The sequence below is a fragment of the Hyaena hyaena genome, unplaced genomic scaffold (assembly GCF_003009895.1).
Source record: "Hyaena hyaena isolate Hyena2069 unplaced genomic scaffold, ASM300989v1 scaffold_261, whole genome shotgun sequence".
Taxonomy (NCBI): domain Eukaryota; kingdom Metazoa; phylum Chordata; class Mammalia; order Carnivora; family Hyaenidae; genus Hyaena; species Hyaena hyaena.
This window is the reverse complement of record NW_024080893.1, coordinates 2259942-2272025: the sequence shown is the minus strand read 5'-3', so window position 1 is coordinate 2272025 and position 12084 is coordinate 2259942. Positions and strand designations below refer to the sequence as shown.

The window sequence follows — 12084 nt, the reverse complement described above, 5'->3', positions numbered from 1 at the left end:
GTAGTCCCAGTACATGCCACCAGAGAATTAACTGCCCAGCACTGCAGTCATCTTTTATAACCCTTCCCTCTTTCCGTGCTTTCAGACTCCAATTAATCCTTCAACACTCAGCCCAGGAAACATTTTCTTTTTTTCCTTAAGCCTTCCTGATCCCGCTCCTCAGCACAGCGAGGGGCATCCTCCACTGTCCACACTGTGCTTCTCTGTGCTAGACCACAAGACCACATGTCTGTTTACTTGTTCATCTTCTCCATTAATCCATAAACTCTTTGAAGGCAGGGGTGCTCTGAAATGTGATAAATAACATAGGTCTTGCTTAATAAATATTTATCTGTTCGATGGATGGATACTTGTGCTGAGAAGTCTCCATTTTGTGACTGGTTTCCAGATCTTACAGCAGATTAAGAACAAAAAGGATTCTATCACAAATCCTGGGGGATTTACGACAAATGCTTAGCTCCAGTTCAGAAAGAAGCAAGACTATTTATAGCTCAGGGGCTCAACATTACATGACCTGGACTTAATTTTTCCTCACAGTTTTGATTTGTAGAACTCTAGACTGGAAGGGCCCTTGGAGATCATTTAGTCCAGGCATTCCAAACTGGTGGCCTCAAGATAAGTTTTATTTGACACTTATTACTATTTGTTTCTATTTTTACTAGAATACCTTTAGGCAGGACATTTCCTCTTTATTTCTCCACCTTCTGCACTATATCCTATCAAAATGTACCACTTCATGTATTTATATCATCCACCTCATCTTTCAAGGCATTTAAGATGAAATATCACATTTTACTCCAATCCAGTTTTGTCCCCCTTTACAGGAAAACTCCTCAAGTCTGTACTTGTGGTCTCCAATTCTCTCACTAACTTGTTTCCAATCAGGTGTCACAGCCACTGACATGTCAAGATGACCAGTGGCCTCCACGCTGCTAAATCCAGTTTCCAGGACTGACCTGAGTCCCCCCTCCTTGATTTTCAAGAACATACTTTCCTGGTTTTCCTTCCACTTCTCTAGCCCTTCTTTCTCTGCCTCCCCTAATTCCTCCTCATACCTTTGTCCTCTAAATATTGGATGGCTCAAGGTACAGTCCTTGGACTGTTCCTTCTCTCCATCTACTCTTACTCCCTTGATGAATAAATGAGGGACTTAATTTTTCCAATGGGAAAAAAAAACCTGAATCCCAGTGAGGGTAAGTAACTTTCCAGGAGCACACAGCGTTAAACTGGCAGAACCTACATCCAGCTTTCTTACCTCCCCATCTAACTCTCAGCCACGACATCGTGATGCAACTTCTGTCCGTCAGATGCATTGACTAACACTGTGCTGAGAGGGAAGGAGATCTCTGGAGTTCTCTCAGCATGTCTTAGGTCTCATCCTTTCTGCTTTCCTACTTAACATCCCCTGTATCATCACTTAGCCTGGGTAAGTCATGGCTGGACAATTATTGATATGTCTGCTAAGTGTTCTGATTTCCTCCCAGAGGAAAACCCTGTGCATGATTCTTCCATTATTCAGGAAGTAATGAAAGTTATAGTCATAATATGTAGGAAAAAAGAATGATTCACTGCTGAGCCACTGAGCCACAGGGAGCAATCCAAGGTTTAGAGTAGACAGTCAGCTAACATAAGTCATGATGATGTCACAGTGGAATATACAAATACCTCAGTGGGCTGATCCAAAAGAACATGGCAATTAAATCAGCTTGATGCTGAGCACTTTTCCACACCATGAAGAGCTGCTCTCCACTCTGACAGCCACATTTAAGGAGAGGCAATAAAAAGAGGTGGCAGGAGGCAGCGATCTATCCAACATACTCCACGGAGGAAGAAATGAATTCAAACTGCTACAGAGTATATAGTGTGAATATAGTCACAAAGAAACATTCTGAAAGAGGTCAAATATGTTTGGACACTGTTGGGCCAATAGGTCTGGTACAGTGTTTTCTTTCCAGAATGGAATTACAGTGTGACATTGGGCATGAAAAATTAATGAGGGCCACTGGATAATATTACAAATATTTAACAAAATATAAACAGCATAGGCCATCAATGGCCAGCAAAGCCTTACCAGTACATGGTAGTTGAACATAGTTCTTGGTGAAACTCACTCAGCTAGCATAGCACAGATACTCTTAATCTCTCTGGACCTCAGTTTAGTTTCTTCATCACAGGATGATGTGTCTCAGTGTTGTTATAAAGATTAAGAGTATTCTTGTGAAAATGTTTGTACATATCAAGTCTTCAATAATAATAGCAAATATTTATATGTCCTTATTATATAACAGGTATTGGCAAATGCTTATTTACTTAATCCTTAAAACAACCCTAAGATTCAACTATTATTATTGCCATTTTACAGATGGAGGAACTGATGTATAGGGAGCTTAAGCACTTTCTCAATGTCACATGCTTAACACGTGGCAAGACTGGATCTCAGGGGCTCAATCTCTCCAATGTTATACTCGTAAATGGCAGGGTTCTTACCTCACACTTTATGCTCCTGCAAACCACACCAAAGTTTCACTGACTCAGTCTCAGTTAAAGGAAAGTAGATGGTACATCACTGTCTGGTGGTCAGTAATTTAGCCCATCTGTCTATCTCTGCTTAGCCCACATATGCATGAAGACAGTAAAAACAAAACAAAACAAAACAAAACAAAACAAAAAAAACAAAAAAACCCAGTCAAATTAATACAAAAGGTAAGATCACAGGTTTGAGAGGCTTTTGTTTTGTTTTCTATTTGGTATCAGCTGAACTACTCTAAGCGTTCAGAATGAAGAGATATTTATCCCAGTTAATGAATCTCATGGTAACATAAATGTCTTCCAGCTCTGAGATTAGTGAGTAGCTCTTGTCTGGGGACCAGTTAGTGAAGCAAATCCTGCATGAACAAAAGACACATGAGATTTGGGAGAATGAGGACGGGAGAAGGGAGAGAATGAGCATTTGTTGAGCGGCTACCTCATGCCAGGCATCACACTAGGTGCTTGACCCTCATTATTTCCATTAATTCTTGTAACAACTCAATCATCAACAAACACTTACTGAGTGCCAGGCCCCAGCATTGTGCTGGGATTACCAAATTGAACAACTCATGGTCCCTTCCCCTCTAAGTAAAATGAAGAAAGAAAACAAGCAGAGTAGCCATTTGAGTTCAGTGTGATGTTAGTTTGGTGTGAGTCCACACAGGCAGTGAAACTAAATGGGCTAACGTGGTACTGGCCCTGTTTATGGTCCCTTCACAAAGGACTCTTTCCTGACGGGGCAGCCTTTTTCTGGGCTAGGTGATACTACCACTGCTCCTCTGTGCTGCTTTCCTTCCCTCTTACAGAGAAGGCTGTAAATTGACTAGGTGAGTGAGAATCTCTCCCTTAGGAATTTACATTTGGAGGCAGAGAAAGAAGTCAGAGATTGAGTTATAGGGACAGAAACTGAGAAGGTGATCAAGAAGGAGTCTAAAGTAGAGTAGAAGGAGGCCGGGTGGGACCAGGGGCAAGCAGAAGTCCTACATAAATAGGCTCTGAGTAAACAGAAGCTGCAAGGCACGTAGAACACCCAGTAGTGTGTGAGGAAGCTAACTGGTACCAGGAAGAGGATGCATTGAAAGAGAGTGTACTGTGATATATGTACCACAATTTACTAAACCATCCCCCTAATGTTAGATCATTTTCAATTTTTCTGTATTACAATGAATCCTATGAAGAATATCCTTGTGCATCAACAATTGTAACATATCTGATCATTTCCTTTAATATGTTCTCGGATCAAAGGCTATACACATTTAAAAACTCCTGTGACAGTATGAATCCTTTTCCACAGAAACAGTTTCCCATTCCTTTCAGTGATAAACGAAAGGCTTTATTTTAGCACATTCTACCAACACTGAGTCTTGGTCAATTAACCATTAAAATTTTTTATTTTCTCAATTCTTTGCATATTTTTCATATGTTATGGGGCATTATTATTTCTTCTTTTGTGAATTGAACTTGTTCATGTCTTTTGTTCATTTTGTCTATTAGAACATTTATGTTTTCCTTATTGACCAATGCTCACTGACATATTTTGCAAATGTTTCCCCATACTTTGCTGTTTGCCTTTTAATTTTTATTTGAGGTGACGAAGTTTTATGTTTTTCAAATACAGTCATCTTTCTTTCTTTCTGCTGAGAAAATACTTTTCTCCTTTCTAGATCAAGAAAATACTGGGGCACCTGGGTGGCTCAGTTGGTTAAGCCTCTGACTTTGGCTCAGGTCATGATCTCATGGTTTGTGGGTTTGAGCCCCGTGTCAGGCTCTGTGCTGACAGCTGGATCAGAGCCTGGAGCCTGTCTTTGGATTCTGTGACTCCCTCTCTCTGACCCTCCCCTGCTCATGCTGTCTCTCTCTCTCAAAAATAAATAAAACATTAAAAAATTTATTAAAAAGATCAAGAAAATACTTGGCTCTGTTTTTTTCTCTTAGTTTCAAAAAAGAGTTTTTGTTTTTGCATTTAACTCTTTTGCTCATTTAGGATTTATTTTGGTGTACTTGAGTCTTTATGAAGGAAAAATTTTAAACTAAAAAAATAGAATTGTGTCATCTTATTCCAGAAAGATCTCAGTTGTGTTAATGCTTGTTCTCTAGCAGAGGCAACCATCAATGAATTTCAATAACCAATGCAATGAATTGGGCACACACAGACCCATTTAAACATATGAGGGAGGGTACAGGATCCAGGATGGGGATGTCATTATTTGTGTGCTCTGTACAGAACCTACCGAGTAAGAATAATTCAACTTACTTTGACTCTTACAAAGAGTCAGAAGCCCTCTATTCTTAAGCTGCACCAGTACTGATTTATAATGGGACATTTATACACACTGTACCTCCTGGACGCCAACACCCACTTTTCAATTGTCTGTCTTTCAAAACTATCTAATTCAATTTCTTTCAAAAAGAACACTGTCATTTGGGAGAAATTTTTCTTTTTTTTCTAGTTTGTACTTATTTTAGTACCCAAGGCAACTTTAACTTATATTTTCCCAGGGTCTTTTTTTCTTTCTTGTTTATTGAAGTATAGTTGACACACGATGTTTCAGGCATACAACTTAGTGACTCAACACGTCTACACATTATGCTGTGCTTACCACAAATGTAGCTACCATCTGTCATTGCACAGTCTTATTACAAAACTATTGACTATATTCCCTATGTTGCATCTTTCATTTCCATAACTGGGAGTTTATACCTCTTAATCCCCTTTATCTATTTCACTTATCTCCTCTACCCACCTCCCCTCTGACAACCACCTGTTTGTTCTCTGTATTTAAGAATCTGGTTTTTTATTTGTTTTCTTTTTTAGTTTCCGCATGTAAATGAAATCATATGGTATGTACTTTCTCTTCTGACTTATTTCACTTAGCATTATTCCCTCTAGGTCCATCTATGTTGTTGCAAATGACAAGATCTCATCTTTTTTATGGCTGAGCAATATTCCATTATATATGTAAACACACACACACACACACATCGCATCTTCTTTATCCATTCATCTATTGACAGACACTTGGGTGGCTTCTGTATCTTGGCTATTGTAAGTAATGCTGCAATAAATACAGGGCTGAGGGTCTTTTTCAAAGTGTGATGTAGTTGTCTATATTTTTAAAAATATGTAATTGTGAATGTATTTAAAATAATAGCAAGTTCAAGAGGAGAGTAAAAGGTAGGGGAACACTCTCAGGAGTGACCACACTATGGACTTTCCATTTCAACAATGGGAAACTTCAGAAATTGGGGAAAGTCCACCAGCTCAATACCCAATTCTCTCAAAGTAATGGTGTATTAGTTTGCTTGGGCTCTCAAGCAAAATGCCACCAGTTGGGTGGTTTACACAACAGAAACTCATTGTCTCACAATTCTGGAGGCTATAGTCCAAGATGATGTGTTGGCAGAATTGGTTTCTCCTGATGGCTGTGACTGAAAATCTGCACCACACTTCTGCCTAGCTTCTGATGGTTTGGTGGTAATCTTTGGCATTCCTTGGTTTGTAGAAGTGTCACCCTGACCTCTGCCTTTGTCTTCACATGGTATTTTCCCTCTGTGCTTTTCCCCTTCTTCTAAGGACTCTAGTCATATTTGAGTAGGGCCCATCCCAGTTACCTCGTTTTAACTCAATTACATCTGTAAAGATCCTATGTCCAAATAACATCACATTCTGAGGCACTAGAGGTTAGGGCTTCAACATAGAAATTTGGGGGAACACAATCCAACCCACAACAAATGGGTAACACAATAATTATTGTACTAATTACTCTGATATATTGGCTAGAATATGGGCATCTCAGAAGACAAACTGAATTTCAATCCTGGCTCTTATTAGATCTGAAATTTTGGGTAATCTCCCTTAACCTGTTTCCTCAACTGTAAAAAAAAAAAAAAAAAAAAAGAGCTGGATTATGGTAAGGATTTATTCATCAATTCACCAAATGTGTATACTAAGCATTCAACTCTATGTTAAATGCCCAGTATATAGTACCCATCTAACATGTGCTATTTCTCTTTCCTTACACATGCTTGAATTATTAGAATAATCTGAAGGATAATAGTTCTAACCTAAGTATTAGTAAATGACATTAAAAAGCAATGGAAATACTGTATTTTCATTAAATGCTTTTTATTGACAGAATGTATTTCTATGTTTATGATATAGCTATTTAAATTTGACAAGCTTTTAAAATATATTTGATTTGTTTTTTGTTTTTATATTTTGCTGTTGTAGAGAGATGAAGTTGGAAACTCTTGTTACCCTTTATCACTTAATGACTCTCCAGACTTTCAAAGATTTAAATAATAGCCTGGACCTGCAAAATGATTACAAATGGAATAGACTCAGTGGATTGACCTATGTCTTTTTCTTAATATAGATGGAATTGTAACTATAATTTGTTTATGTGAATTTATGTTTACTTTCTGGAATATCTGATCCACTTTGAAACCAAGTAAAAGATCATGAATCAATACTTCAAGAGGATTTGTAATACTTCACTGTTCAGCAAATTTGACATTTTATTCACTGAACCATGTTTCCTACAATATTGCATTAAACAGACATATCTTGCTTGATTCTCCATGGTAGGCTGGGAAATATGCCAGGGAGAAAACTCCCTGTTTAGAAGTCTTTCAAAATTTCCTTTTACCAAACATTTGCCTTTCCAGGGAGCAAGGAATCTTGTTCTTTCTGATAAGGGTTTCTTAGAAAAATCTCTAAGGCAAGGAATTTTAAACTTTTAAGAATTATTATTAACTTTCACAGTGGAGTGATGTTTTTCAAAGAAATCATACACAAATTTCTAGATCTATGGAAAGTTGGGGTTGGTGGTTCTGGAGAGCCTTTCTTAATCCGGGTTTCCTAAGATTTAGAGGGGGTTGTGCCCAGGTGATATCTGAAGAATCCCAGGGTTTGCTGGAACACAATTTGAAGCCTCTTTATTAGAGCTTGGTCTGTAGAGGAATAAGGGCATCTTACCAAGCAGGTCTTCTCCACCCTACCTGACATCATAATGTAAGAATCACAAGAAGAGAAGGAGAACAACACTGGTATACATGTCCTATGATTCACCTGGAAATTGTATCAGAGAATGATTTCTGATGACCATATATAGGTTTCTTTTCCATTAGGTGAATGGATTTAGTTTTAGAAACACTGTAGGATGCATATGCCAGTTCCTCTAAGGAGTAGTAACTGATTCCACAAATTGTGTTGTGAAGCACCAGCTTAAAAATCCACAGTCACCTGTTATTGTGCTTATATCTGTATTGTAACTGACAGTTTTCCTACTAGTTTGATCTTCCAGTAGGCAAACTCATTGAGGTTAGAAGCCATAACTAATAATAATAGCTATTAATATTCTTAAGGCAACTAGAATTTTTAAAAAATTAATGTTTTTATTTATTTCTGAGAGAGACTGAGAGAGGCAGCATGAGCAGGGGAGGGTCAGAGAGAGGGGGAGATACAGAATCCAAAGCAGGCTCCAGGCTCTGAGCTAGCTGTCAGCACAGAGCCCAACACGTGGCTCTAACCCATGAACCATAGGATCATGACCTGAGCCTAAGTCGGATGCTTAACCAACTAAGACACCCAAGCTCCCCAAAAGCAACTAGAATTTTTGATCACAGTGCCAGACACTATTCTAAGTACTTAATATATGGTGTCTTATTTAATTGTCACACAACTCAGTGAAGTAGATTCTATTATCAGCATCCCATTTCCCAGATGAGAAAACTGTGGCACAGAGAGGTGGGGTAATTTGCTTTGAGGTCATGCAGCTAAGCAGAAGGGGTGGGTTTCAAACCAAGAAAGCCTGCTTTCCCTACTATATTATATAATGTCATTCAGCAATATTTTTTGAAGACTTCCCATGCACCAGACACTATTCTAGGCACTGAAGATATATGGTGATCAAAACCAAGCTCTTCTGTTTATGGTTTACATAGTGAGATGCTTTTTAAATATGTGCAACCAAATAGTTGTTATTGAGTGGATTGAAAATTATATTTCTTTTTCTTTTTTGAGAGAGAGAGAGCAGGGAAGGGTCAGATGGGGGTGGAGAGAGAGAGAGAGGGAGAGAGAATCTTAAGCGGGTTTTAGGCTCAGCTCAGAGTGCAACATAGGGCTTGATCCCGCAACTCTGGGATCATGACCTGAGCTGAAATCAAGAGTCAGACACTCAACTGACTGAGCCATCCAGGTGTCCCAAAAGATTATATTTCTATTATTACTACCACTTTATAGTTGAGGTGACTAAATCTCAGGGAGCCAAGGAACTCTTTCAAGGTCATATAGCTAATCCATAGTAGAGCCTGATTTAAACTTGGTTCTATAAACTCTGATCCCTGGGCTTCAAGTCAATATATGTAAACTTATCAAAGCAGTCCAAACTTATTGAATGGGTTCGGTTTTCACAGGATCCTCAGGGATAGGGATAGAGATTTCATAACATCTGCTTTGCTTCTAATCAAACTTTTGCTTATATTAAGTCTGTTTCTTCCTATTTGATGCTCTGTTGTCTGTGATTTCTATATATATGATAAGTTTATTTATTTTGACAGAGGCAGAGACTGTGTAAGCAGGGAAGGAGAGGGACAGAGGTAGAGAGAGAGAATCCCAATCAGGCTCAGCACCACGCAGTACAGAGCCAGATGTAGGGCTAGAACTCCCAAAACTGTGAGATCATGATCTGAGCTGAAACGAAGAGTCAGACGTTTAACCAGCTGAGCTACCCAGGTGCTCCTCCTTATAATATTTTTTTTTTTTTACATATGCACTAACTTGGCCCAAGTACTAGATGAATGAAACTCGGACTATGATACATACCCGATAACATAGTAAATATATCATGCCAGTGTCTGCCAGTGTCTGCCTACTCTGTTTTAGCTCCCCTACAAATATCACATCTTGAAGGACAGAGGACTGAAACCACACAGATCACTCAGATTGTTTGAAGAAAGTGCTTTCAGATATGTTTCAAAGGCTGGTTTCTAGATCTGGATAAAACTCTGCGGGCTATTAGGGCTGTTGTTTGAGGGTGAGTATGGGGATGTGTCTGCTCCAAAAAGCTGTGAGTTTTACTAAACACACGGAACACTTAGCTTATCAGCTGCTTGCAGCCAGAAACAGTTGGCTCACTTGGCAGTGAACTCTCCTTAGAGGTGTATCTTCAGACCATCGATCTCAATGCATACCTTAAACCTGAAAGTCCGCTGCTTTACTAAGTGCTAAGTAAATTAAATTCCACAAGAGTTAGAGAGCAATTTCATCCCTGGTGGAAGCTGTGGATGGCAGTAAGTTATTACAAACTTCAATTTTCAAACAAGATCTAGTACATTTATATAATATCCTTGGCTATTCCAGGGAGACAAAAAAAATAATTACTAGGTCTTGTTAAATGTATTTCTTTCTTCCTCCCCCTGCCATCCATTCTTCCCGTTTTCTTTCCTTTTTAAATTTGTCTTTTCCGCTGCCTCCTTCCTTCTTTCCTTATTTCTTCTCTCCCCTTATGGTTTCTATTTACTCAACAAACATTTAAGGAGCCCTTAGCTCATGGCAGAGCTTATACCATATGCCATTATGCACCCCTAAATCCCAAGATGATATAGTTCCTGTCCTCAACAGACTCAAGGTCTAATAGAATTGCAAAGTTACCTGATGAGGGAGGCCTATAGTGCTCTTTGTAAGGTACAACCTGAGAGGAATTATCTCAGCTAACTTGAGTGTATTCTATGATTTTCCTCTTTGCATTTGCCTCTGTTTTCCCACCTGGGATTCATCTTAATAGTCCTATTGTAATGTTATACTGCCCCTTCAAGCAGCTCACTGTGTTTTCTATAGACTCTATTGGTTTTCACTGTGTTCTAAATGAGGCTTTAAAGCAAATGTTTGACATTTAGGGGCTTTTTCATTCCAAAAGGAACATCACCTGACTCCCATTGTACTGTGCCTACCTTTTCTACCCTCTGACCCAGAAAGCAGAGAGGGTGGGGGTGAATTAAGAGTCACTAGATGGCAGTCATTTATTTACCTGCTTTGGTCTGCTTTGGTTGAATCTATTTAATGGATATGTTCACTGAAGATATTAATTTGAGGAAAGTGATTATAAATGAAGAGTATTTCCATATATAAAGATGTTAACTATGAGAATTAATTTGAAGGAATTTTTTGACATTTAGTATAGAACCTTCCTTTCGGTGAGCTTAACATCTCAGATTTTATTTCAATTTCTTTTTTTAAAAATTTAAATCCAAGTTAGTTAACATAGAGTGTAATAATGATTTAAGGAATAGAATTTAGTGATTCATCCCATACATATAACACCCAGTGCTCACGCCACCAAGTGCCCTCTGTAATGCCCATCACCCATGTAGCCCATCCCCCCACCCAACACCTCTTCAGCAACCCTGCTTGTTCTCTGTATTTAAGAGTCTCTTATGGTTTGTGAAAGTCCCAGATTTTAACAAATTCCACAGCCTGAACCAAATTTCTATACCTATCAGAATGGATCTGAAAGGAAAGACATCTGCAGAACAAAAATATTTTCCTTTTATAACCTCAAGCAAATGTGAGAGCTCTCTGCTCTTGGAATTTTTATTACTTCAAGACATCAACAAAGAAACAATGATTCAGTTAGACCTTTCCTTTTGCACATTCAGAATTACTCTGGAATTGCTTGGTGCTGATGTATCTACCCTCAAGTGGCATCTCTGCTTGAGAACTGTATTTTTCATTATTTAGAATTTTCTATAATATTATTTTGTGATGTTAATACTTAATAATATCATACCCCTAAAGGTATCTTTGTGAACTTTCATGTTTACACATCTTATCCCTTTTTATAACTTTAACTTTTATTCTTTTAGTCTTCTGAATATAATGGAATCTATATGCTTTTTAGTGAAGGGTTTTTTGCTAGTCATTGTGGGTTTTCCTTTGACAACATAAATCCCTGCTCCCTGTACATTGGTTCTAATTACTTCATCAGAAAGGTAAGTGTAAATATGTCACAGCTTAAGAAAAGGAATGAAATTGACATACCTCTCTCGAGATCATAACCTAAATGTTACACTTACACACTTAAATTCTGATTTATTTGTGGACTGTTATGTAAAAATAAAATTTTCTTAGAAATTTCTGGAGAAACATGCATAACAGTGTTATTGCATCATAGTCCATTCCCTGAGAATTTCCTTCCTTAGCACCTACAAAGAGCTTCAATACCAAAAGTTGATCTGATGTGTGAAGGGAGGCTTTGGTTTGCATGTTATAACACAATTTTAGTTGACAAACCCAACATTTCTCAAGGGTTTAGTTTATAATGACTTTTGTTCTATAGTTCATATACAAATGCAAACAAAACAAAACAAAATCCAAAAAAGTCTTTTCTATCTGAACAGGGGAGGAACAGTATAAATGCAGAGTGAATTTGCAGAAACCACTTTTGGATAAATGATAAAATGGTTGCTGATCACTTCATCACTGCTTACAGCTTCCAATCAATAGTTAGAGAAGAGGAAAAAAAATAAAAACAAAAACAAAAACCCCACATACCT

At 38.1% G+C, this 12084-nt stretch overlaps 1 protein-coding gene across 1 annotated transcript in view; it reads right to left on the bottom strand.

Annotated features, from left to right (window-relative positions):
- Window positions 1-772: 772 nt before the first annotated feature.
- The window catches only part of LOC120240752 (ankyrin repeat and sterile alpha motif domain-containing protein 1B-like), a 928108-nt gene continuing 916796 nt past the window's right edge, over window positions 773-12084 (bottom strand). Inside the window, exon 20 of the mRNA XM_039245581.1 lies at window positions 773-1129. Within this exon, the coding sequence (XP_039101512.1) occupies window positions 773-1129 (357 nt within the window). The remainder of the gene's footprint in view (window positions 1130-12084) is intronic.